Raw genomic sequence first — 26,727 nt, 5'->3', positions numbered from 1 at the left:
CGGGGGAGGGGGCATTACCTGCCACCTCAGCCCCCCATTCCAGCCAGGGGCTCAGGTCTCCAACAACAGAACCAGAGCCACTTAGCAACGCTGGAACCCATTCAGGGGGGCTTGGGGCCCCTCATCCCAAGCCAGGAGGTCTTCGGGGTAGGAGTGCACCCCCTGGCAGACTTGCTCTGCGGCCCAGGTGTCTGGGGGTTGTCAGGGAGGTGGGGGTGAACCTCGCAGGGCGAGGCACGAGTGCGGTTCTCTTTCCCCCACTGGGGAGGCCTCGGGGCCAGCGTCAGGGCGGGAGGCCTCGGAAGCAGAGCCCGTGGGGCGGAGGTGGCGGCAGGGCAGTGTCTGGTGGCAGAGGAACCATGGCCACCATCCAGTCGGAGACTGACTGCTATGACATCATCGAGGTGCTGGGCAAGGGCACCTTCGGGGAGGTGGCCAAGGGCTGGCGGCGAAGCACGGGCGAGATGGTGGCCATCAAGATCCTGAAGAACGATGCTTACCGCAACCGTATCATCAAGAACGAGCTGAAGCTGCTGCGTTGCATGAGGGGCCTGGACCCGGAGGAGGCCCACGTCATCCGCTTCCTCGAGTTCTTCCACGACGCCCTCAAGTTCTACCTGGTCTTTGAACTGCTGGAGCAAAACCTTTTCGAATTCCAGAAGGAGAACAACTTTGAGCCCCTCCCTGCCCGCCACATCCGCACGGTCACCCTGCAGGTGCTCAGAGCCCTGGCCCGGCTCAAGGAGCTAGCCATCATCCACGCCGACCTCAAGCCTGAGAACATCATGCTGGTGGACCAGACTCGCTGCCCCTTCAGGGTCAAGGTGAGCGTGGCCATCCAGCCCTGGACACTCTCCTGAGGCTGAGGTTCCCCTTGTCCCACCTCCCAACCCTGAGGTCTCTCCCTCCCTGGCCATGATGGCTCTCCCCACCTCCTGGCTCTGAAATCCCCATCTCCCTACCCCAATTCTGACATCCTCTCCCGCTCAGCCCTGAGGTTCCCCCGTCCTTGTTCAATTCTTAGCTCAGCTCCTCTGGCCCAGTCCTGTCCCTGTGGGGCTGACATTCTAGTGGGGGAGATAGAGTCGCCAAGGTAAACGAGTAAAATATGGTAGGGCTTCCCTGGCGCAGTGGTTGACAGTCCGCCTGCCGATGCAGGGGACATGGGTTCGTGTCCTGGTCCGGGAAGATCCCACATGCCGCGGAGCATCTAGGCCCGTGATCCATGGCCGCTGAGCCTGCGCGTCCGGAGCCTGTGCTCCACAATGGGAGAGGCCACGACAGTGAGAGGCCCGTGTACCGCAAAAAAAAAAAAAAAAAAAAAAAGGTATATGAGTGAGAAGGAGACAAGATAAAGTAGGGAGGAGGAGGAGGTGGGGTGGTGATGAGTAAAACTTTAGACTCTGTGGTCAGGGAGGCCTCCCTGAGAAGGTCACATTTGAGGGAAGTCTTGAAGGAGGGAGGGAGCTGTGTCGACATCTGGGAGAAAGAATCAGTGCAAAGGCCCTGAGGTAGGAGTGCACCAAGTATATGTATTTGAGGAGCACTGAGGAAGCCAGTGTGGCTGAAATGGAGTGACTGAGGGGAAGAGGGAGGAAATAAGATCAGGAAGGTGATGGGGCCTGGTCGTACAGGGCCTTGTGGGCCACAGAGGGGACTTGGGCTTTATTCTGTGTACGATGGAGCCACAGGAGGATCCTGGGCAGAGGAGGGCTGTGATTGGACACAGGTGTTCACAGGCTCCCTCTGGCTGCAGTGGGGGGAAAGACAGTGCCGGGTGACCGCCCCAGTCCGGGTCGGGGATGGGGGTGGGTTTGGGGTAGATCTTTTTTTTTTCTTTTTTTTTGGCCACAAGGCGAGGCTTGAGGGATCTTAGTTCCCTGACCAGGGATTGAACCTTGGCCCCGGCAGTGAAAGTGCTGAGTCCTAACCACTGGACCGCCAGGGGATTCCCTCAGGGTAGATTTTAAAACAGGACTTGCTGGTAAATCTTATGTGAAGTGTGAGAGAGGAAGAGAGGGCCTGAGGGAGGATGAAAGCCTGTTGGCCTGAGCGACTGGAAGGATGGCAGCGGCATCCTTCATCATGAGTTTGTTCATCAGCAAACATTTTCCGAACGCCTGCTCTGGGCCTGACCCTGTGCTGGGCACACAGGCATCTCCTCTGCGCTGTCTCGGGTCCCTGGATTCCCCCATCCCGGCTCTGACCCCTCTGTCTGCTTATGGGTTTGTTTCTGTCTGGTGATGGTTCTGAACTAGGAGCACCGTGAGGGCGGAGCCAGGGGCATTTTGGTCACCACCGTGTCCCCGGCATCTCCCAGCACAGCGCCTTCATGGAGTCAGTGCTCAATGAATGTCAGAGACACAGGGAGATACAGAGACAGGAAAAGGCAGATCATTCTGTCCCAACAGATGGAGGGTTAGACACCCAAGGAAGGAAGGTTTTCCACAAACATAGCAGGAGACAGACAGGACAGAGCTACAACACCTGGCCAGTGTTGGCACCCCTACCGCATCTGTGGAGTGAATGAATGAATCCCGCGAACGTTGACTGAATGATCAGGGTCAGTCAAGCTCTCTGGGATTCAGGCCTCAGCCATCTGTGTTCAGAGTCCAGGTTAATAACCATTTCGTCATACTGCCTTCTGCAAATAGAAGGTGAGGGATAGCTGGATGAAAAGCAGAGAAACTCAGGGAGGGAAACCGAGGGAGGGACTAAGAGTCACAGAGATTCAGAGTGAAAAATGGCAGATCGCCCCAGAGGCATCGGGAGAGACAAGGGCTTTCAGTCGTTCACGATGTTAGTTCAACAGGTGTTCATCAAGCACCTGTATGAACCAGGGGCCCGTGTGGGGTGTTACCAATGCTTGATGGTGAAGACAGAAGAGGACCTGGGTGTCAGGGAGGTGTCCTTCTAGTTGGACGACCCAGAGACGGGAACAGAGAGAGACACTGAGAGTTGAGGGACACAGACAAGTGACGAAGAGGCAAAGAAAGAAAAGAGAGAGATACCAACAAGAGCCAGAAAGAAAGAGAATGACAGGAACAAAAAGCCCATTCATTCATTCATTCATTCACTCTTTACTGAGCCCCTACTGTGTGCCAGGCACTGTTCTAGGGATCTAGGGATGCAGCAGTGAACAGACAAAATCCCTGCCCTTGTGGGACTGATATCCTAGTTGGGTAGAGAGACAATGAACTCCATACAAAAGTAAAAATACGTAGTACGTGAAATGGTGTTAAGAGCTATGGAGAAAAGCAGAGGGCTAGGGAGGTGGATAGGAAGGGAGGGGTGTGCTGTTTTTAATAGTGTGGTCAGCAGAGGCCTCCCTGAGAAGGTGACATTTGAGTAAAGACTTGAGGTGAGAGAGGGGAGCCATGTGGACATCCGGAGGAAGAGCATTCCAGGCAGAGGGAACAGCCGGTGCCAAGGCCCTGAACTGGGAATGTGTCCGGCTTGTTCAAGGAAGAACGAGAGGCTGGTGTGGTTGCAGCTGGGTGAGTGAGGGGGAAGGTGGGAGGAGGTGCGGGCAGAGAGGGGACCGGGCAGATTGTTGGAGACTTGTGGGCCAGGGTGAAGACTTTGGCTTTTATCACAGGATGTGGTAAAGCCACAGGAAGATTCTGAGCAGGAGAGGGACGTGATCTGACTTAGGTGGTCACAGGGTCCCTCGGGCTGCATGTGAGAAGCAGACTGGAGGGAGAGGGAGGAACAGGGAGACCAGCAAGGAGGCCCTTACATTAGTCTAGCCAGGGGGAGGACAGGACTAGGGTGGGGCTGTGGCTGGGATGCAGAATGGGCAGAACAGAAGGTGTTCTGCTGGGGCTGCCCTTCTTTGAGAAGGTGGACGTGTGGTCCCTGGGCTGCATCATGACTGAGCTGCACCTGGGCTGGCCCCTCTACCCAGCCGGCAAGATTTGCTGATGGACAAGGCGTGGGGTGAGAGAGAAAGAGACAGGTCTTAACCCTCATGGACATAAGTTCTAGTGGAGACAAACAGAGACAGAGAGACAAGTACGCAAGCCAGAGACAAAGGCTGGAGGAGACAGATAGGGACGTAAACAAGAGATCAAGATTCACAGATGTAGCGACAGTCAGATGGCAGATGCAGAAAGACACCGGCAAGAGACGCCGGGGAGGCTAAGATCGAGCGGCTATCCCGGCCCACTTGCCTCCCTCCCTCCCTCCGCTCAGGTCATCGACTTCGGCTCGGCCAGCATATTCAGCGAGGTGCGCTACGTCAAGGGGCCGTATATCCAGTCTCGCTTCTACCGGGCCCCCGAGATTCTGCTGGGGCTGCCCTTCTGTGAGAAGGTGGACGTGTGGTCCCTGGGCTGCGTCATGGCTGAGCTGCACCTGGGCTGGCCCCTCTACCCAGGCAACAACGAGTACGACCAGGTGCGCTACATCTGTGAGACCCAGGGCCTGCCCAAGCCCCACGTGCTGCACGCCGCCTGTAAGGCCCACCACTTCTTCAAGCGCAACCCTCACCCCGACGCCGCCAACCCCTGGCAGCTGAAGTCCTCGGCCGACTACCTGGCTGAGACCAAGGTAGGGGGGCAGGTGGGGGGAGGGCCGTCAGCGAGGCAGCTGCAGCATCAAGAAAAAAATCTAGGTTAGATCTCAGAGAGGACTGGAAACTTGAGGGCCAGCTGGGGGGGTTGTCACAGACAGAGGGATCCGAGGGAGACCCCAGGTGGGACTGGAAGTCAGGGCAGCCTGTCTGCCACCTCTGTGACTGCGGTCATCAGACTTGTGTGGCAAGAGTCTGGCTGAGACGGCAGAAAGGACTGGAAGTGTGGACCAGCCGTGGGAGCTGTCACAGCGAGAGAGGGGTCTGAGCGAGACCAAAGGTGGGACCGAAAGCGTATGGCAGATCCTCTGATAACTCCCGAGCTGGTCGTGGTTAAAGAATTTGGCAAGGATTGTCTGGGCTTGACTCCTCGGAGGCCTGAGGGCTGGGATCAGATGTGGGGATCAGCTGTGGCAGCAAGAGGGATCTGGATTTGATTCCGAGGAGCAGTAGAGGTTTAGGGCAGCCCTTCTGCTAGCTGCTGGTAGGGGCTGGACCCATGGCTCGAGGGAGGACTGGAGGGCTGGGGCAAGGTGTGAAACTTGGGTCAGTGAGACCCCTGGGGTAGACAAGAGGAGGACCAGAGATCACAGTCAGCTGTCCTTCCTGCAGCAGTAGGAGGGGTCTGGATTAGACTAGAGGGGTTCTGGTGTTAGTGAGCAGGTGTGGCCCCCCCGATGCAAGGGAGCTCCAAGTCAGATCATGGGCAGAACTGGAAGTCCAGGTTCCTGTGGGTGGACTTCATAGCCACGACAGAGCTCTGGGCCAGGCTGGAGGGCCCACTGGACGCTGGGGGGGGGGGGTCACACGTGGGCTCCACCGCAGAAGTACCTGGGGCCCAAGTCCTGGACTCGATGTCAACCCCTGCCCCACCCTGCGTCCCACCAGGTGCGCCCACTGGAGCGCCGCAAGTACATGCTCAAGTCACTGGACCAGATAGAGGTGGTGAACGGCGGCAGGGCAGTCCGTCGGCTGACCTTCCCCGACCGCGAGGCGCTGGCGGAGCACGCCGACCTCAAGAGCATGGTGGAGCTGATCAAGCGCATGCTGACGTGGGAGTCGCACGAACGCATCAGCCCCAGCGCCGCCCTGCGCCACCCCTTCGTGTCCATGCAGCAGCTGCGCAGCGCCCATGAGACCACCCGCTACTACCAGCTCTCGCTGCACAGCTGCCGCCTCTCCCTGCAGGTGGAGGGCAAGACGCCCATGTCTGCCGTGGATGCCGCGGAAGACAGGCCCCCCTACTACGGTCTGGCCGAGGAGGAGGAGACCGTGGGTCTGGGCAGCGGGTCTTTGTTCCGGGAGGAGAAGGCACCAGGCGTGCAAAAGGCCATCGATCAGCTGGACGACTTGAGTCTGCAGGAGGCGGGGAGTGGGCTGTGGGGCGATACCCGCACCGACGTTGTCCCCAACGTGCTGGCCCCGCTCAAGGCCGCTGCTGCCGGCCGCTGGGTGCCCGACTCCGGCCCCGAGCCCATCCTGGCTTTCTACGGCAGCCGCCTGGCAGGCCACCGCAAGGCCCACAAGCCACCCGCAGGCTCCAAGTCCAACTTCAGCAACCTCATCCGGCTGAGCCAGGCCTCGCCCGAGGAAGGCGCCCCGTGCAGGGGCGGCGGCTGCGCGGAAGGAGAGCGGCGAGGGGCCTCTGCGGAGCTGCCTGCCATCCCGCAGTGGGACAGGGATGGGCCGGACATCAAGGACATGACCGTGGATGCTGAGGTGACCCAGGGGGCAGCTAGGAGGCAGGTGGTTCTGGGATCAGGGCCTCCCCAGAGCTCTAGGATCGGGGCATCGTGAACCAACTTTGCCTCCCGTACATTTGCACGGCCCGCAGCTGGCTCAGGATCCAACACACACTACTAGCCCACCCGCAGGATGTGACAAGGCTCAGCACACACTAACATACCCGTAGGATGCGATGAAGCTCAGCAAACACTAACCCGTATCAAGGCTGTGTAAAAACTCAGAACACAGTAATCCACATACGGGAAGTGATACAGGCCAGGGGACAGCTCAGCCCCCCCACCCCAGGAGGATGTGACAGAGCCTCAGCAAACACACCTTCAGGACACATTAAGGTCTCAACACACAGCATTTAAGCCTCCAAAATGGGATGGGGGTTCAGGATGTACAAAATCGTCCTCGGGAATTGACAAGGATGCAGCTGGGATCAGGAGTCCATGAGGGGCAGCGTGGTTGTTCCGGGGTGGGGTGGGGTGCACTTCCTGGCTGATGCCCATCTCTTCTCCCCAACAGAGGCCAGGCCCTGAGTTCTTCGACCTCAGCAGCTGTCCTGGGGAATGGCTGGGTCAGCCAGACTGGACCCTGGAGGGCGTCGGGGGGCCACGGGCTCAGGGGCTCCCACCACGCCACACCCACCCGCATGGTCCACCCCGGGCCACCAGCTTTGTGCAGCACGTCGGCGGGCACCACTGATGGTGACTCCAACCCTGCCCATCACTGGGTGATGCGCTAGAGGGGCTGGCATCCCCTCCTCAGAGCTATCCCCTGAACCGACAAATTATTCTTACAGAAAGATAATTACCCAGAAATACCCCATTCCCCCCGCCCCGCTCACGGTGCATGCCTGCACACACACCCCGAACACAGGAGGGTTTTGGGGTCTGGCCCGTGGCCCCCTCGGCCAGAGGGACGCAGGAAGGGGGCTGCACCCCACTGGCCCTGCTGCTTCTGTTTATTTCAATAAAGCACTGTTCAGCAGTACTGCTTCATGCCTGTCCTCCCTGCCTGAGGCCTGGACTGGCACGGGGGTGGGGTTCAGGGGGGCACCCAGGCCCTGCTCTCTAATGCTGCACCCAGTCAGCCATTGGCTCAGGCTGGAGACTGTGCTTGGCACACTGACCCATCCCTTAAATATGCTCAGTGCCTGGCACGTAAGAATCCACCCTCAGAACATCCTCGGTGCTCAGCAGGTGCCAGTCTGAGCTTGCCCGATGCCAGGTTCTCAGCGTCTGTTGACCTGTCTTTGCCACACGTGACAGGCTTGGCATGCACTCATCCATGCTTGGGACATGCGACGTGTAAGTTCACTCAGCAGGTGTATGTAAATTCACGCTTGGCACATGCTCTCGTGTCCAGACGTGCAAGTCCACCCTTGGGCTATGGCGGTGGCTCAGCACGCGCTCATCTGGCTGGGGACGTGCCGAGCGTGCAGCACACGCTGTGCCATGCTGGCTACGTGAGGCTCGGTTCATGCCAGCCCTCGAGGTCACACGCGCATGCTCAGCACACGCCAGCTCACGTGCAGTGTGCGCCGACGGCTCAGCGCACGCCAGCCCACGCTGGTCACCCACTGAGGGCTCAGCACACACCAGCCATGTGCTGAGCGTCCAGTACACACCAAACCACACTGGTCACATGCTGAGGGCTCAGCATGCGTGAAGGTGTCCCCACCAGAGGCCCATGCCAGCTGTCCCCTACCCGGCACCCCACCTCACACCACTCGGTCAGGCACAGGCTGTACACACAAGTTATTTACTTCTTATTATGACCTCAGGCCCTCTTTGCCCTGGAAAGTGGGGTGGGCCAGGGGGCCAGGCCCAGCATGCACCCCTACTTCTTCAGGGGCTGATCCCTCCCCCAGCTTGGCTGGGTCCTCTGCGGCCACAGCATCAGGCTGGCGGGGGCGGAGGTAGAAGCGGGAGAGCAGGGGGGGAGCCTGTGGGAGCCACGACGGGGCAGACAGAAGCGGGGGCACGGGGACAGGGATTGAGATCCGGAACACCCGCGCCCGCGGGGGCCTTGCAGGCCTGGCCTGTCCGCTGGACCGGGCCTCAGAGCAGGCGACAGGCGTTGCCCACGCTGTCGGCTGAGGTGTCAAGGTCATGGCTGTAAGGGGAGTCCCAGTCCCTCAGGAAAACGGCCTCCAGCTGGCTCCGCAGGCCACCCCGCCCGTTCTGCGTCACCAGCAGCGAGGTGCCCGCTGTCTCGGTGAAGTAGCTGCCGGACCAGTTGGAGGTTCCTACGGGGAGCGGGGGTCCAGAGAGTCAGGGCCCGTGGTGCTGCCTGGACCCCCTTCCGTCCCCCCACCCCAGCGGCACCCAGGACGCTCACCGATGTAGGTGGCACGTTCAGTCACCATGTACTTGTTGTGGTTGACGCGGGTGTAAGGGACTCGGGCCTGGGCCTCGTCCGCAGGGACCACAAAGAGTTTCTGAGAGGGAGGGGAGATGCGGGGTTGGGTTAGAGAAGCCCCAGGGTCTGGGGTGGGGAGTGGCACCAGGTCTGCGGGACTGGGGACTCAGCTGCTTCCCTCGCGGGCCTGGGGGCCAGCATGGGTACTCGGTAAACACCGGCTGAAAGGGAGGACCCTGTCGCCTCATATGCCGCCTGTTCCCTCTAGCATGACTATTTATCCCTTAGGGCTTACCTCAGATGTCCCCTTTTCCAGAAAGTCTTCCACGACCCCTCAGGCTGCGGCAGGAGCTTCTGCTGGGCTTCCCCATCCCAGCCCTAACCCCTCTGCCCGTGCCCTTGATTCTGGCCAATCAGGGCACAGCCCACTGTGGGTCGTCCCTGTCAGGTGACAGGTGAGCTCCACGATTGCTGTGTCCCCGGTACTGCCCCGCATAGGGGCTGATGGGTAGGTCTGGGGTAGGTGCTTACCACCTGGATGTCAAAGTGGGTGTGGTTGTCACGCAGGGCAGCCAGGGAGAGCAGGAAGGCCCGCATGGATGGCTCAGAGTGCCCCCAGCAGCTGACCAGCAGGCGCACCTTGACGCCCCGCTCATAGGCAGCCCGCCGCAGCCCGTCGTCAATGGCAGGCCAGAACCTTGGGGAGGGGGGTGCAGGATGCGGAGGGAGGCCTCACTTCAGCTTTAGGGAGCCAGGCCTGGGGCCCGCTGCAGCTTCTGAGAAGCCCCAAGCCCCCACCCCATCTCTAGCTCCAAGCCCTGCTCCCCCCACCAATCTTCTCATTGTCTTGTCTGCTGCCCCCAGACTACCTGCTCTGAGCCCCCAGAGTCCAGTCATCCCCACTTCCTATCCCAGATCTCAAAGCCCAACCCTGCCGCCCCAAACCTGAATACCCTTAGTCCTACCTCCCAAGCCCGTCATCCCATATCCAGCCCACACTCCCTGCCTCCTACCTGCAGAAATCCCACATCCTGCATCCTCTGCCTTAAGCCTCCAGTCCCCCGTCTCCACACCACCCCCCGAATATTCTCATCCTCTTCTCTGTCCCCTTCTCCTTGTCTTGACCATCCAGACCCACTCTCCCTGTCACCTCTGTCTCTCCCCATGGCATCCCCTCCCTCTGTGCCTTGGTCTTGGCCCCGTGACTGCTTTTTGGGCCCCATCGCTCTCTCTCCTGTCTCCTCTTCCACTCACGGTGGCTCCCTACCCCAACCCCTGTCCACGCGCCCAGCGGTACCTGTGCGGGTGGGAGAACTCCATGGTGGGCAGGTAGTTCATGATCGCGATGTAGATGAAACTCCGGGCATTGTCCACCGCGTTGAGCAGGGCTTTCAAGTCTGGGGTGCGGCCACTTGGACACAGTGGTGGGGGTGCACTCTGGGGGACGAGGGGACAGTCAAGACACATGTCCTTCACAGTGGACCCCTGCTACAGACAGCTTGTCACGAGCCAGGTCCTGCGGGTCTCGCTAATGCTCAGCCTCCATGAAGGAGAGGGATAATTACCACCGTCTTTTTTTGCAGGTGAGCAAACGGAGGCTCAGAGAGGGTAAGTGATTTGCCTAAGGTCACACAGCTGATAAATGGAGCCAGGGTTTGAACCTAGGCTGTCTGGTTCCAGAACTTATGCTCTAACCCAGTGGTTCTCGACCTGAGGTCCCTGGTCAGGCAGCAACAGCATCACCTGGAAACTTGTTAGAAATGCAAGTTCTTGGGCCTCACTGCCCATGGCACACAGAACCAAGGTGCTGGGGTGGAGCCCAGGAATCTGGCTTTCCACAAGCCCTTCTGGTGATTCTAATGCATGCTCAAGTTTGAGGACCTCTGCTCTAATCACTTTTGTCCCTGACTTACAGTCCAGCCTGATGGCACTCATGTGCCCAGCCACACCAGGCCCTTCACCCAGCTCTCTCCATCCTCACAACAGGTGAGCAAACTCGAGCTCTGAAAGGGGTAGTGGTAATGGGGGAACCATTAATGTCCCGTGGGAGGTCACTGGAGCAAAGGACCCCAATGAATCGTGTCCCTCCATCCATGCCTTAGTGTGGGCCCTCCAGGATGACACTGGGCTTGGCCAGGTGACTTGCTGGGGGGGAACCAGGTTGGCCACCCCAACTAGTGAAAATATCAACAGCTAAAAGCAGCGGTGCCTTGTCCAGAGTGCCAAGGGCAATAGTGGGTGCTGTCCCATAGAACTTTCCACATTGATGGAAACGTTCTCTATCTGCACTGTCCCGTATGCCAACTGCTTGCTATGTGTAGCTGCTGAGCACTTGAAATGTGGCTAGTGTGACTGAGAAACTGAGTTTTTAACTGTAGTTCATTTTAATTGATTAAAAATGCGACATGCAGCTATACTGGACAGGTCACCCAGGGCTCGGCCTGCATGGACCCAGCCGTGCCTCTCACTAGCCCTAAGAGGTGGTAAATATTGCAATACTTATTTCCTATGTGAAACCAAGGCCTAGGGAGGTTGGGACACAGCCCAGGCCCCGAGTGAGCAGAAGTGACAGCCAGTGGTCAGGAACCCCCATCCCTACCAAGTCACTAGGCAGGGCTTGATGGGGGCCGAGAGAAGGGATGTGGCCGGGGTGTGACAGGCCCCTCTTCCCTCGGACTCACTGCCAGGTAGGCCAGAGCAGGGGTTCCGTTGAGGCAGATTTCCATTGGTGTCTCTTGATTGTAGCGGGTGTCATAAGGCCGGGGCCAGGTTGACGGGATGGAGCTGCCCGCCTGGCCCAGGTACCAGTAGGCCTCGAAGATCTTGGTCAGGTCTCGAGCTAGGCAACTGCAGTTGTACATGACCACGCCCAGCTCCTTGACCTGTGGGAGGGCAATGCTGAGCCCGGGGATGATGGCCTGGTGCCCACAGATGACATGGACACCTGCAGCCCTTCCCCCTGCCCCCCCCCAAGTCCCCCTTCCTGCCCCTTGCCCTTCTATCTCCCCCTCTCTCTGCCCCTGTCTCCTTTCTTTCTGCCCCTTAACCGTGCCCCCACCCCCCTTCCCCCAGCTAAAGTCCTGGGATGGACATGATCTTGACTCAAGATTAAAATCTTAAGTTTTGGTGAAAATCAGTTATTCCAAAGCTCCAGGTTTCCTGAACCTTTGCGTACACTGTTGCTTCTACCCTCCACTGAGCTCCTACTCAGTCTTAGGTCTCAGCTGACAGTTTCCTCCTCCGGGAAGCCTGCCTTGACTGCCCAGACTGTGTCAGGCATTCCTTGAGGCTCTCAGGGTCCCTTGGGCCTCCTTCATCACCCTCTCTGGTGACAAACCTGCCTCCCCATTGGACTGGGAGGACAGGCACAGGGGATGTCTCAGGGACAGCTGTGTGTTCAGCATCTCCCCGTGGGGTTGGTGAGATTAGGGGTTTGGAAAATATTTGTTGAGCAAATGATCACTGACTAAGCTGTCCCTTTTTCCTGTCCTGTGCCAATTCCTACAGCTCCTCCAGTTATCAGATTAGTTTTCATCTCTTTTGGGAGACTTTCCTTGGTACCCCAGGTTGGGTCGCCCGTCCTGGCCCTGACCCCTCCACTTGTGCTCCCGCCTCGCCACCAACTCAGACTTGACCCTTTTGGGCTGACACTGGTGACAGGCCCATCTCCACCCTGGACCGGGGGTTCCAAGAGGTCCACCATGTTCCCAGCATCAGAACAGGGCTGGGCTTAGAGCAGGCATGCAGAGAGTGAATCATGAAGGTCAAATGGGTGGACAGGGCCTGGAATGTCCTGTAGATGCCATCGGGGATCAGAGGGGCTTCCCTGAGCAGAGCGAGTGTGGTGGACGGCTGGATTTGGGGATGTTAGGTAGGAGGTGGGAAGGAAGCCATTGCAGAGACTGGAAGAGAGGACTCTGGGGTTGAGGCGGGGCGCAGCTGGAGGCCGGGCGCCCTGTGGGGCAGGGAGCGGCCTAGAAGGGCGGTGGGCAGGGTGCAGGCAGACCTGGGTCAGGGAACGCCAGTCCATGTTGGCACTGCCGAGGTAGAAGTGGGTCTGGTCTACCACCCAGAACTTGGTGTGCAGGACGCCATGGGTCAGCTTCTGCATGTCCACCGTGCGGACCTGGGCACCTGGACAGACAGGGGTGGTGGTCAGGGTGCTGGCTTGGGCAGCCCCAGGCCCAGCCCACCCCCAGCTGCCCCCTAGCTCACCGCTTTGCAGCAGGGCCTGCAGATCTGCCTGGGGCTGGGGCCCACTTGGCTTGCTCACGGCAATGCGGACCTTCACACCTCGGGGTGCCAGGGTCTGTAGCTGCCGGAGGACCTCCTCGCCCTGGGAGGAGGGGAGAGCCTCTGAGGGGCTGGATGAGCCAACTCTCCAACCCCACGCAGGACCCCCCATGGAGCTGTTTTGAGATTAAGCTTCTAGATCTGATCAGGCTTTTCATCAGCCGGTACACTCAGGGAAGGCTTTCCACAGGTTAAGATGTTAAAACCTGTATCTGTTGTATTTTATTGATTTTTTGGCCATACTGTGTGGCATGCGGGATCCTAGTTCCCCGACCAGGGATTGAACCCGTGCCCCCCGCAGTGGAAGTGCAGAGTCTTAACCATTGGACCACCTGGGAAGTCCCTTTATCTGTTTTAATAATTGGCGCTCTGAGCCCTGCTAGGGCCTCCCTGCCACTCCTGCCCTTCACGGGACCTTCCCAAGATCCTGACTTGGAAGTATCAATGCCCGTCACAGAAGGGACCTCTGGGCACCTTGCAGGATGTTGGGGGCACAGTGCAGGCTTGGGGTCTGGGAAGGTTTGGGTGAGGCCTGATGATGCCAATAACATTAATAGCAACAGCCATTGATTCCCTGGTTTCTACTGTGGGCCAGGGCCCCTCTAAGCCCCTTTACATGTGAACTCACTGACTTCTCACCACTCTCACTGATGAGGCAAATCTGAGTATATCCCAAGGTGCAGATGGGGAAACTGAGCATTGGAGAAATCAATGGGGAAGCAGGATTTGAACTCAGATGGTCTGCCTCCTACGTCTGTGCTTTGTGCTTTGAACCATTCCAGTAGAAACCAGCAGGGCGTGGGAGCTCATGACTTTTTTTTTTTTTTGGCTTGTGGGATCTTAGTTCTCCAACCAGGGATGGAACCCGCGCCCTTGGCAGTGAAACTGCAGAGTCCTAACCACTGGACCGCCAGGGAATTTCCAGCTCATATCATTTTTAACTGTCGTATATTTTTTCAGGCAGTGCTTAATAAACCTCACGATTTTAATACATTTTAAGCCTACCTCTGACAAAGAGTGGCAGCAAGGAAAGGGGAAAAAAAGAGACAAATTCACCATGTCTTTTGATGAAGGGCTTATCCACCTAGGCTGTTCCTTTTCAAATCTTGAAGTTTTACGTTTTTTAAGTTTGTCTGCAGACCCTAACAAGGCTATCAGAGCAAATGCTTATAAAGGGCTGACTCTGTCGGGCATTGTGCTATAACTGGCAGGGATTAGCCCGTTTCATCCTCACAAGAGGGGAGTGCTAGATATTGCCCCATTCTACAGATGAGGAAACTGAAGACCGAGAGGTGAAGTGACCTGCCCAAGGTCACACAGCTGGGAAGTGGCAGCCTGGCTTGAGGCTGGGCTGGTACTCACTCCATGTTTCCATTTCTTTGTGTGACAGGGTCGGGGCAGCTTGTGGGTGAGGATATCTGCCAGCCTAATCCCTCGTAACCAAACCCATACCCTGACATTCAGAGGCCTCCAGATGACTGTGGCAAAACGCCCCCAGTCCAGAGGGCCACGTGAAGACAGTTGCTTCCGAACAGCTGTGTCCAACCCGCTGTGTGAGACATGTCCACCTGTCTCCCGGGCTATAGGGAAACCCCTTTCATCCACCTCCCCAGTGCCTCCCTCCAACCGCCCCCCCGACCCCCCACCCGCTGCCAGCCAGGGCCCAGGTTGCCAGGTACCTGCTGAGCAGAGGGCTCCTGAGTGTGGGTGTCGTTGTTGGTGAGGGTCCAGTAGAAGGAGGCAATGTCCAGGCTGCTGTGGGCACCGGCGAGCAGGCCCAGCCAGGCCTGGCTGGTGGAGGGGTTGACCGTGGAGGCATTGGGGAAGTCCAGGCCCTCGGGAATGCTCTCCACCAGCACTGCTCTGGGGGGTGGGGGGAGGCAGAATCAGCCATAGGGGGCTGGAATGTGAGTGCTCACTTCTCTGCCCACGGAGGATGGAAGACTATGTGTATTTGTGTCGGTACTCATGATTCTCTGTGTGTCTGCATTTGTCTGTCTAGAGGTGTGGAAGGAAGGTTGTGCATGTGGATGTCTGTGTGTGTGTGTGTGTGTGTGTGTGTGTGTGTGTGTGTGTGTGTGTGTGTGTGTGTGTGTGTGTCTGTCCACAGATATGGATGGAAGATGCCATGTGTGTCTGTTCACAGACAGATAGAAGATGATGCTGTGGCTGCCATGGCAACGGTGTGGGGGAAGGAGGTGGGCATGGAGGGAAGAACCATGACGGTCCACTTGGGAGTCGGCGATCACCTTATTCTGTCTCGACCACTGGGTGCAGGCCCTGCTTAGTGCGTGTTGAAGTGTCCCTGGCCTGGCAGGGCCCCTCCCCCCACCATCTGAGGCACCCACGCCCCCCTCCACTTACTCGCAAGGGTCATAGCAGGGGGCTGGGCGCTGGTTGGGCCCAAAGAGATGCAAGTCGCCGTATTCCCATAGAAACAGCTGAGTCATCAGGGCACCGAAGCCCACGACTGCCAGGATGAGGACCAGCAGCACCCAACGGGCCTTCTGTGGGGAGGAGGTGGTGATCAGCCAGCCCAAGGAGGGCAGCCCAGGCCATGGCTGAGACAGAGTGAGGGTGGCGGTGGGCTCCTACCTTTTCTGCAGCTTTCCACGCCTCGATCTCGTTCATGGGTAGTTCGTTGGAGGGCTCCTCGGCAGGCACCTTCAGCTGGGGGACAGGGATGATGGTGTGTGTGGGGGTGACAGGGCAGCTCAGTGGGGCCCCCGCCCTCTGCTGGGTCCAGCCCCTCCCCACTGGGTCCCCCATCCACCTACCTCCTGGTACATCAGTTTAGGCTTCATCTTGCTGGGCAGCCAGGGGTTATACAGATTCCAGTGGGAAAGTGGGTGTGTCAGGGTCTCCAAACTGCAGGGAACAAAAGCTGGCACTGTGTGGGGTGTTCTAGGCTTTTGGGGGACATCACAGAAAGCGGATCAGCCTCGGGCTCACGGGACTCCCTGGGTCGCCTTGTCTGTGATCACGGGGGCCACTGGCACTGTGCCTGCCACCCCTAAAGGAGGAAGCTGACTGCTGGTCAGTTGGGATTTCGAAATCCCTCAAAGTCCAACTCCTCTGCTTTCCTCCTATTCCTCTGCGGTACCCTCCCTGCCCCCCTTTAGTGCCCACCCTGCCCCCCCCAAGCGCCCACCCTGCCCCTCATCAGCACCCACACTGCTCCCCATTAGCGCTTTCCCTTCTCTGAGCTCTAACCTATACATTCCCAAAATGACAGCTCCGGATTGGGTCAGCGGAGCCCTAAATCTTTGTGCCTGTCTTCTCCCAGCCCTGGGATTACCCACAAGTCATTTTCCAGGTGGCTCCTTTGCCCTCACCCTCAGGTAACAACTAGACAGCTCAGGCCGGGAGCCCAGGACCATCGCGGCCTCCCCGTCAGACCCCAGCCCATCCCCGAAACCATCCTCCCCTCCCCTACCCCAGAGGGGCCTCGGCCTTACTCGGCAGGCGGCTGCTGCTACCTCCACGGGGCCCCAGCTTCTGCCCCGACAGGCTGAGCAGGGGCGGGCGGGCGGGGGCGGGGATCGAGGGGGCTCCGCCCACTGCAGCGGGGAGTCTGCGCAGTGAGCGCGCCGGTCCGGGCTCACCGCAGGGAGAAGGGGGGCCCGGCCGCCCAGTACAGCCGACCTGACGGGGGTGGAGGGAGAGTACATGGCTGAGCGATTGGCTTTGCTACGGTCCACCCTAGAGCCCCCATGTTGGGTAGGGAGGCCACAGGTAAAGAGAAAAAAGACCCCCACATCTTTTCTCGTCTGCAAACCTTGTGAATTTTTGTACCATGGGCATGTATTACCTGGTCAAAAATAAATACATAAATAAGATTAATGACTTTAAAAATTATAAAATGAAATGGAATGATCAAGGCTGAATAACATGATTTAGGAACGTAGCGATGAAATCAGCTTAGAAGACACAGCCCACGCTAAGGGAGGGGAAGAGCGGTGGGGGGGAAGGGGATGGTGGGTTTTCCCTTGGACTGTGGACTGCAGTCAGTGTTTCGTTAAAAAAAAAAAAAGTCAACTGATATTTTGAGAAGGATTTTAAAAATTTTGTCTCTTAAATCCAGGCTCTGGCTGGAGGGGTAAGCAAGGTTTCCCACATACCATCTCATATCTCCGAAGCAGGATTTAAGGCCACAGATGGAGAAATAAATTGGAGGTCCCCCTCCCCGCCCACCTTTCTCAATGAAAGAGGGGCAGGACCCCCTTCCCCACATCCAGGCAGGAAGTCAACAGATGCAGAGAAGGATTATTACTGAGGGGAGCAACAGCGTTGGAAGTGGTTGCCTTGACAGCGGGATTTGGGGGTGGGTCAGGATTGCTTTTTATCGTCCGCCTATTTTCTTTTTTAAAATTGTGAAATATGAGCGACTTACAGAAGAGAAGAGAAAACATCTCTGTGCAGGTTAAAAAATAATTCTAAAGCCTACACAGGTGTTGCCGCGTCCCAGGTTTTGTCACGTTTTAAAAAATTCATGCGCATGCATTAATGTGTTTTAAAAAAAAGAAGAAAAAAGGAAGGAAATTCCAAAAGGGAGCCAGGTTCTCTCCTCACCGCAGTATCCTGCCTAGATCTGAAAGGATAATCTGGAAACCCCTTTCCCCCCAACGTCCGATCCCAGATTGGCAAGGGCGGAAGAACACAGCTAGATCCCCTCCTATCATTGCAGGGAGCGAGCCAAACCGGGATGGGTCAAATGGATCCAGCAAGAAATGGCAACAGATCAAGGTTATTTGGAACTCCAGAGGTCACCAAGAGAAGCAGAAGATAAGTCTTGGATGTGGCTGGCCGCAGGGTTGGAGGGTGGGGAGAGGGGGAGGCATGGGGTGCGAAACAAGTTTGCCTTTTATTTATCTACTTGTGAAGGGCCTCGGTGAGAAATGTTTTATTTAAGAATATGGGGTTGGAACAGCAGGTGATGTGCAATTAGGGAAGCTGATAAACGAAAACAAAACTGGGCAGAGGTAGGGCGCGGAGCTGTGAGGGACCCTGCAAGGTGAGCCAGGGGAACTGGGATGGCCGGTGATAAATCAAAAATAGGAAGAAAATAGATGCGTTTCATTCAGTTTGTTAGCGAGCTTTTGGCTTTCAAATTGTGCCGTGATGATAGGTCTGTAATGATGGGTTTAATTTTGACTTGTTATACTTTTATCAAAGCAATACACCTAAGGTATCAATATTTAAAAAGAAAACTAGTCCTGAAGAGGTGGTGTAGACTGGGTTAGATTGGCGAGGCAGTTAACACTGTGGCTCCCAGAGCCAGGTGCCTGATCTTAATATGAGCCTCAGCGTGTACGTGACTGACTTCAGAGAAGTGACAGTGCATCTGTGCCCTAGTTTCCCCATCTGCAAAATGGGCGCAGCAAGAATAGCACCTACTTTTTACAAGGCTGTTCATTAATTTTGCACACATTTATTGAGTACCTGTGCAGCAGGTATTGTTTTAGGCACTGGGGATATCACTGTGAACAAAACTGACATGAGGAAAGACAGACAAAAAACAGTATTAAATTAAATTATATGTTAGAAGGTAATAAGTGCTATGGAGACCCAGGGAAGAGGGACAGGGGTGGGGCCGGGGTTGGGATTGCTTGCAATTTTAAATAAAGAGGTCAAGGAAGGCCTCGCAGAGAAGGGGATGCCTGAGGGAAAAAAACTTCAAGCAGAGGAGGAATGGAGCTACTGGACATCTTGGGGAAGAGTGTTCTGAGCAGAGGGAACAGCCAGTGCAAAGGCCGTGAGGCAGGAGTGTGCCTGGTGTGGATAGGGAAGAGCAAGGAGGCCAGTGTGTCTGTAGTGGAATGGCCTGTGGGAAGAGGGAGAGGAGGTAAGTCTGAGGTGACAGGACCAGATCATGCTGGGCTACCTGGACTGTGGCAAGAAGGACGGGGCCACGGGTAGGTTCTGAGCAGAGGAGGGAACATGATCTCCTTTGGGGGTTGTGGTGGGTTGAATGGGGGCCTCAGAAAAGATATGTCAGATGTGGTCATCACTCCTGGAACTTGTGAATGTGACCTTATTTGGAAAAAGGGTCTTTGTAGCTGTAATTAAGTCAATGATTTAAAGATGAGATTATTCTGGATTATCTGGGTGGGTCCTAAACCCAAGGGCAAGTATCTCTAAAAGAGACAGAAACGAGACATGACCAGGGAGGCAGCGACTGGAGCGATGGGCTGCAAACCCAGGTGCACCAGGAGCCACCGGCATCTGGCGGAGGCAGGGAACAGAATCTCCCCTAGAGGCTCTGCAGAGAGCACGGCCCTGCTGACACCTTGATTTTGGACTTCTGGTCTCCAGAACTGTGAGAGAATAAATTTCTGTTGTTTTAAGCCACGCGGTTTGTGCTCACGTGTTACAGCAGCCCCAGGAAACGAATACAGGCTGTTTACAGGCTCCCTCTGGCCGTGTGGGGAACTGACTGGGGTGGGCGTGTGATTTGGGGGAACACTGAGGAGGACCAAGTTTGGGGAAAAGACCAGGAATAAATTTTTAAAAAAATATCAAAAATAAATAAATAATGTGTGTCTTTTGAACATGTAAAATTGGAGATGTTTAAAATCTGAGTGGCTCCTTTGAACTCAAGGAATTCATATATATCAAGTGCAGAGAATGGGCATGCAAGAGGTTCTCAACAAATATGATTGTCTCAAGGGTCCTAACAGCCAAAAAGAAAAGAAAAAAGGCATGATTCCCTCCGCCTCCGTCCTCCCCACCCTCGGCCAGGCAAGATGCCTGCTTTTTACTGTGGGCCTTTACTCACTATTTTAAAAAATGCACATAGGCCTTCCATGCAAATTAAATTGAGGCTCAGGTTCCTAGCTGCGGGGGTCCTTCCCCAACATCCCAGTCTCCAAAAGAGGACTGTGGCCTCAGCTGGACAGGTATCCAGCACCCTCAATCCCCAGATCCCTAGGGGGAGCAGGGCAGGGTGAAACTGAAGCAGGATATGGACAGCCGGGCCGACAGAGCCAGGCCGGCAAGTGCTGGCCTTCTCAGCTCACCTCAATTCCAGGGTTCCCAGGAACCTAGAACTCACCCTGGGGCTCCAGTGCAATGTCCAGGCTGGTCCTCATGCCCTGCTTCCTCGCTGGTGTAGGGGGCACCTCCACCAGCAGGTGTGCCCCCTCCCAGTGAAACGGGAGGGAAGGGGGCAGGGCACAATCTTTAAAAGAACGACACAGCCGTTGAGGATACAGCATAAACTGGTTAGAACCAACTAGGTCCAAGGTGGCGGAAGATTTGACTTCCAGTAGACTTTGAGCCTCATTATATATATTAGCACAGGGGTCCCCAACACCCGCGCTACGGACCGCTAGCAGTCCACGGCCTGTTAGGAAGCAGGTCGCACAGCAGGAGGTGATCGGTGGGCGAGCGAGCGAAGCTTCATCTGCCGCTGCCCATCCCTCCGCCTGAACCACCCCCCACCCACCCCGCTCGTGGAAAAATTGTCTTCCACGAAACCGGTCCCTGGTGCCAAAAAGGCTGGGGACCAATGCATTTGCATATGCTAAATGACACAACCATAGGTGCCATGACAGTTCCAAGGTGACCTAAAAGACCAAAAAGTGGGCGGGGCCCAATCCTGAAAATCTCCTCCCCTTCCCCAAGACAGTTGGAATAATCCCCCCACTCATTAGCCAATGAAATTACCCAGCCCATAAAAACTACCCCATATTTCCGGACCTCTCGCCTTCCGAGATGGCCCACACTCTATGGAGTGTGTTCATCCCAGGGCCGGTCTTGCCTTTTGAGATGAACCACATTCTGTCTATGGAACGTGTATCTCTCTAAATAAATCCACTTTTTACCTATCACTTTGTCTCTCACTGAATTCTTTCTGCGCTGAGACATAAAGAACCTAAGCTTCATTAGGTCCTGAGACCGGGTGTGTGGTTTCAGTTAAAAGAACGTGGGTTCAAATCCCACTCTGGGTTTTGGCTGGGTTCGAGTCCCAGCCTGCGGGACTGAGTTGTGCAGTTTCACCAGCCCACAGAATATCTCCCTGTTCCCTTGGCTTGTGCCCTGCCTGACTTGGGTTGTGAACCACAGCGCACAGAAAAGGAGGAAGCAAAGCCCACCTGGCTTTTGAGACACGTGTTGGCTCACAGCTCCCTGAACACCCGTGAGGGTTGGGGTGGGAGACTTGATCCCTCTTCCATAGCAGTGTTTTGGGTTGGAGGGGCCAGGGTTCAGATCCCACCCCTGTCACTTTCTTACTCAGTGACATCAGGCGTGGGGCTTTACTTCTCTGAGCCCTGCTGGCCTCATTTATAAAAAGGGGATCACTTGGGCTTCCCTGGTGGCGCAGTGGTTGAGCGTCCGCCTGCCGATGCAGGGGACACGGGTTCGTGCCCCGGTCCGGGAAGATCCCACATGCCGCGGAGCGGCTGGGCCCGTGAGCCATGGCCGCTGAGCCTGCGCGTCCGGAGCCTGTGCTCCGCAACGGGAGAGGCCACAACAGTGAGAGGCCCGCGTACCGCAAAAAAAAAAGGGGATCACTTTATACCCATCTGGGGAGTGGTGGCTGGGGGATCTCTGAATGGTTTAAGGGGGTGCGTCTTGCAGTCCCAACCCCCTGGGTTCAGATCTCAGCTCTGTGTGTTACTGGCAGAAGAGGCTCCCTTCTCTGAACCTCACTTGCGTTCCTTGCATTCTCAGAACAATGGGTAGACTAATATACCAACCTCACGTTTGCTGGGCAGTCAGTGAAACCATCCATAGCAGGCCAGGTAGCACAGATACAAGCTGGCTGGTTAGCTGTGTCCCCTAGTACCCTGGACACACTTTTATCATAGATAAACCTATATGTGTCCCTTAAAAAGCTAAGTCTATGTCTGATTTATTCCTCTACCCACCCTGTGCCTAGCACGTTGTAACCACTCAATAAATGTTTATTGAAAACAGAAGAAAAGAAGCAGTAGAATGGAAACCCTTGAGAAAAGACTTTCTTAGATGTCTCTCTAGATCTAGTGACACTCGGTGTATACACAATGTGTAAGTAGCTTGTGTTCTAAGCCCAGAGCAATAGGGTAGGTGCAGATAATGACACCTCAGCCTGAGGGTAAAATTCAAGGTTGATTCAAGACGTATGAAAGTGCAAAGAAGGGTGTGGGGCCAGTTAGCTGCTGAAGCCCACGTGAAGCACTGGGCAGGCCATACCTCAGGAAACATTCACTAACCTATGGACCTTCCATACGGTTCAAAACAGAACTGTTCTTGGGTTTAAAGGAGCCGATTTTCATTCGATTGTGCAGACCCCTTCGGACTGACTGCACAATTGTCTGTGGTCAAGTCTACAGAAAACAGAACAGAGCACTGGTTTTGTAAACTTTTTTGTTTTGTTTTTAGCAGTAGACCTTTTATTTCAAAGGACCCCCTAGAAGGTGCCCCTTCTAGGGAGAGAAGATGCTCAGTCTGAAAAACAATTAAATAAGTAAAAAAATACACACACAACCCCCTGTCCCCCAACACTCCATCATGAATGGCGAACACTTCTGAACTGGAACTCAAAAATCTAAGCTGTCCCACCCCTACTCAAACCCCCTCTGTGGCTCCCCATTGCCTCCAGGACCAAGTGCAACCATCTTACGATGTCCTCTTGGGCCCTACATGGACAGCCCCTGTGGACCTTCCCCACCATTACAGCTTCAGTCCCCCTTTCTGACTCCAAAGCTGTCTCCGATTCCCACCTCCTCCCTGAATTTCAGCTCCGGAAGTCCCATGGCCTCCTAGACACCTCCACCCAGGTGTCCCTAAGCCCCATACACCCACCATGTCTCCAACTGTCCTTAGGATCTCTCCCAAACCTGCTCCTCCCCCAGGTCCCCCTTTCAAGGAGAGCTGTTCTACCCATCCTTCAGGTCTCAGCCTGTGTGCTTCTGTGTACCTTCTCCAGAAAGCCCTGACTCCCCCAGAGTCCTGGGCCTTGTCCTGGACCGCCCACAACTTATCCACTTGGCCTCCCCAGTGTGTCTCCCACCCAACCCTTTTCTCTCCCCTCCATGGCCCCGAACTGGCCTCTCCCACTTGGGTTGCCACTCCAGCCACATCCTGTGGCTCCCAGCCTCCACTCAACCCTTCCAATTCCCCCTCCATCTGAGTCTGACTTGTCCACCCTCTGCTCAAAACCTTTCTGTGCCCCCCCCCCCCGGTATCTGCAGGATAAAGTCTCAGCTCCTCACTGCGGCTCCCAAAGCCCTCAATGATCTCCCCTAAATAACCTCTTGGGCTTATTCTCTTACCATCCCTAATGGCCTAGTCATATCTAATATTTTTCAGTTCCTTGAACTGAAACCACACTTTTACCACCAAACCTGCCCACAGCTTCTCCTCCTGCCTAGCATACCTTTTTCTCCTCTTCATGTTGCTTATTCCCATCAGCTCGTGTACCACCTCCTCCAGGAAGCCCTCCCGGACCCCCTGTCTGGTCCAGGCATCCTTTTTGGGATCTGACAGTCCCCTGGGCTTCTCTATCCCAGCCCAGACCCCTCTGCCTGTGTTTTCCCCAACCTGGCCCTGACCACTCTGGGCTGTCACTACCTGATGATAGATCTGTTTCTCCCACTGGACTGCAAAACCCGTGAGGGCAGGGCCAGGCTAGCTCAGTCACTGCTGTGTCCCCAGTATCACCCAGCACAGGGACAGTACATGGCAGATGCTCAGTGGCCAGTTCATCCATCTATTCATTCAATGAGTATTTATTCAACGACTACTGCTGACAAGCCTTATCTAGAAATTGGAGATATAGCACAGAAAAAACAAAAAAAAGTCCCTAGGAAGGAAGAAATTCTTTTGAGGGAGTAAGACAGTAGATTAAATGAGCGAAACATATAGTTGGTGCCTTGGAGAAAAATAAAACAATGAAAATGGTTCATGTCTCAGGTCAAAAAGAACAACACAACACATCTGGGGCAAAGAAGCATTATTATCCCTGTTTTTCAGATGAGGAGGTAGGGCTCAGGGAAATCACTGCCCAGGTCACACGGCGTTGGTCTGTCGGCCGAGAATTTGAACCCAGAGCTCAGTTCTGTGCCAGGACATTACACTGTCAAACCAATTCCCGAACACAGAATAAGGCAGAATGTCTTTTCCTTGCCACCCTCAGGGAGGTCTGAGCCTGTGAAAGGGTAGGATGTGGGAGAGCGGGGTCTCCTTGTGTTTACTGAACCAGGCACTGCTCAAAACACTTTATATATTCAATTCTAACAGCAGTGTTTTTTTTTTGCTCCGCTTAACAGATAAGGGAACAAAAGACCTAGAAAGGTTAAGTCACTGGCACAAAGGGACACAGCCAGGAAACGGTGGAGCCAGAATTTGAGCCCAAGCTGCCTCAGGGTCCTGAGTGTAGACAGCTGCCTCTCCTGCTGTGTAACATCTGTAGATCTGTGATGCCCTCCGTCCCTCCCCAGTAGCCTCTCAAAACCCCTACCAACATCCCTCCCCACCCCATCCCACCCCAAATCTTTGAGAGGGACATTTGAAGCTTTCTCCAAATACAAAGGATATGTGAGTGCAGCTTTAAGAAGAGGAGTCTGGCTGTCCTTCCAACCAGGCTGCTCTTGCCCATCCATCGTTGGTAGAAGTTCTCCAGCTGCTGCTGCTTCTTCAGGTCACGACATGTCACATCAGATCACATCCCTCCTCTCCTCCAAATCCTCCCATGGCTCCCACCTCAGAGTAAAGCCAAAGTCTTCTCCATGGCCCATGAGACCCCAGATGATCTGCCCCCATCACCCTGCTGACTTCATTCCCCATCCCTCTCCTCCCTCACTGGTCTCCTTGCTATTCCTCAAATATTCCATGCATGCTCCTACCTCAGGACCTTTGCATTTGCTGTTCTCTCTGCCTAGAATGCCGCTCTTCCCCCAGATAGCCATGTCACTCTCTCCTCTCTTCAAGTCTTTGTTCAAATGTCTCCAGACCACCCTACTTAAAACTATAATCTTTGCATCCCCCAACTCCCTCCTAACACATCATATAATCTACTTCCCTGTTTGTGTACTGTGTCTTACCCCTGATAGAATGTAAACTCCATGAGGCCAAGGATCTCTGTTTTATTCACTGATGTGTCCCCAATGCCTAGCACAATGCTGAGCATGTAGAACATGCTTAATAAATATTTATTGAATGAATTAACTTGCATTTTCATTCCCATGTTGCAGGATGTAGCAACTGAGGCACAGGGACCTTAAGCCAGCTGCCCAAGGTCATTTAGTATTATTTAAGTACTAAATGCTAGAACCAAGATTGGAACCAGGGTATTCCAGTCCCCAGGCACACACTGTAATGGCTGTCCTACATGGCCATGCTAAGGCAGGCTGAGTGACTAAGATACTTACCTTTCCATCTGGGGATTCAGGGTTGCTGAGGTTTGACAAAGGTGTGGTGAGACCTGCCTCATCTCTCTGCACCCCCAATTCTATAAGTCAAGGAAGGGTTGGGTCTAAGCTTTCTAGAGTCTTCCTCCCACCAAGCGCTCCTCAACTCCTGCCATTGGCTAAGTGCTCTCAATTTGGGGGTGGGAAATCAGTCACTCCAACAAGGTAAGGAGATAGGGATTAAGTATTTACATGAGCAAGGTTCGTGATGGCTGATGGGTCACCCCCTCAGGTGTGGTGATGTGGCAGAGGTGAGGACAGCATAGTGATCATGATGTGGGACAGCAGGGGTTGGCTGGTGTGGCAGAGAGTATCAGGATACAGGGAATGGTGACGACACCATGGTAATGATGAGGGCAGCTGGGGGGAGGGGGAGAGCGACAATGAGGAGGGGATGAAGGTGACTGGATGAAGGTGAGGGTGAGATGATTAATAATATTAGCTCAAATGGCCACATCAAGCTGGGCATGTCACAAGAAGAAACACGCAGGATCCTCACAATCATCCCTGACGTAGGTGTCCTTGTGTGCGTTCCATAGATGAGGAAGCTGAGACTGCAAACGTGTGATTAGGTGGTCAAGGTTACCCAGATGCTTAGTGGTGCAGCCAGGATAACGGGCTCTAGTACCCGGTATGTGAGAGGGGACACGGGGAAATACCGGAGACATGAAGGGAAGAATAACAACTGTAGGGCAGGGTAGGTCCTTATGGGGAAAACTAGAAGCATTAGGCACGGACAGTGACTGTCAGAGGACGGGGAGGGATGCAGACATAAAGGATGAGGAAGATATAACGGAAGCGTGAGCGTAACTTACGGAGATGGTGACAGGAGGCGTGCGAAGGTGACACGGGGGTATGATGACGATTTATGAGAAGGACTTCGTAAAGGCGTAATAGCAACAAAAGAGGGGTGCAGGCGATATGAGAAGGCGACACGACTTAAAGGGGGGTAACTGCGACATTTGGTGGCCATGGGGACTTAAAGGAACGAAATCTTGTTAAGGGGGTTGACGGCGACCTAAGGAGGGTGATGGCGACATGAGGGGAGTGGTAACGATGTAAGCGGGATGCAACATAAGGGGAAGAATGGGGACACAAAGGGACAGAGGACGATATAAGAGGAGAGATGCATTATATTCGAAGGACGACACGAGGAGGGCAGCCGAGACGCCGCGCCCCCATTTCGCATATTACCTGCACTCCACGTCTCCCACTCCTGGACTCAGCCCCTCACGCACCTTCTAGGCTGGAGCCCCGCCCGACCGCCCCCGCTGCGCGCAGGCGCACTCCGGCTAGACTGCGGGCCGGCGGGGGGCCAGGCAATTGCCTTTCTCATTGGCCGCGCTCCTCGCTAGCGTGGGGAGGGGAGCG

At 55.4% G+C, this 26,727-nt stretch overlaps 2 protein-coding genes across 6 annotated transcripts; one reads left to right on the top strand and one right to left on the bottom strand.

Moving 5' to 3' along the window:
• Positions 1-79: 79 nt before the first annotated feature.
• Positions 80-8,241, top strand: HIPK4 (homeodomain interacting protein kinase 4). Its single transcript, XM_004271279.3, has 4 exons — positions 80-824; positions 4,195-4,551; positions 5,462-6,292; positions 6,830-8,241. Exons 1-4 carry the CDS (start codon positions 360-362, stop codon positions 7,007-7,009), a joined length of 1,833 nt encoding a protein of 610 aa, XP_004271327.1. The 5' UTR covers positions 80-359; the 3' UTR covers positions 7,010-8,241.
• On the bottom strand, positions 8,053-26,694 carry PLD3 (phospholipase D family member 3). Of its 5 annotated transcripts, none has more exons than XM_012533472.3 (14): positions 26,551-26,693; positions 20,016-20,141; positions 16,398-16,606; positions 15,739-15,829; positions 15,557-15,631; positions 15,326-15,468; positions 14,641-14,824; positions 12,884-13,004; positions 12,675-12,802; positions 11,350-11,550; positions 9,966-10,105; positions 9,200-9,365; positions 8,648-8,747; positions 8,053-8,555 (listed from the first exon to the last, which is right to left on the bottom strand). In XM_012533472.3, the coding sequence occupies exons 4-14, from the start codon at positions 15,763-15,765 to the stop codon at positions 8,368-8,370; spliced, it is 1,473 nt and encodes a 490-aa protein (XP_012388926.1). In that variant the 5' UTR covers positions 15,766-15,829; positions 16,398-16,606; positions 20,016-20,141; positions 26,551-26,693; the 3' UTR covers positions 8,053-8,367. The 5 variants fall into 5 exon arrangements, with proteins under 5 accessions (XP_012388926.1, XP_012388925.1, XP_049559045.1 ...); XM_012533471.3 differs by having other exon boundaries at positions 16,420-16,606; XM_049703088.1 differs by lacking the exon at positions 16,398-16,606.
• Between the last annotated feature and the right edge of the window lie 33 nt (positions 26,695-26,727).

This window comes from Orcinus orca, chromosome 20 (genome assembly GCF_937001465.1).
Source record: "Orcinus orca chromosome 20, mOrcOrc1.1, whole genome shotgun sequence".
In the NCBI taxonomy this organism is placed as follows: domain Eukaryota; kingdom Metazoa; phylum Chordata; class Mammalia; order Artiodactyla; family Delphinidae; genus Orcinus; species Orcinus orca.
Note: the sequence above shows the minus strand (reverse complement) of the source record. Positions and strands in the feature narration are given on the sequence as shown.

Coding starts and splice junctions, on each gene's coding strand:
- HIPK4 (XM_004271279.3), top strand. CDS start 360: ATGGCCACCATCCAGTCGGAGACTGACTGCTATGACATCATCGAGGTG. Junction 825..4,194: donor GCTGCCCCTTCAGGGTCAAG/GTGAGCGTGGCC, acceptor CCCTCCGCTCAG/GTCATCGACTTCGGCTCGGC. Junction 6,293..6,829: donor ACATGACCGTGGATGCTGAG/GTGACCCAGGGG, acceptor TCTCCCCAACAG/AGGCCAGGCCCTGAGTTCTT.
- PLD3 (XM_033430954.2), bottom strand. CDS start 15,765: ATGAAGCCTAAACTGATGTACCAGGAG. Junction 8,748..9,199: donor CCCACTTTGACATCCAGGTG/GTAAGCACCTAC, acceptor CCTCCCTCTCAG/AAACTCTTTGTGGTCCCTGC. Junction 8,556..8,647: donor TGAACGTGCCACCTACATCG/GTGAGCGTCCTG, acceptor CGCTCCCCGTAG/GAACCTCCAACTGGTCCGGC.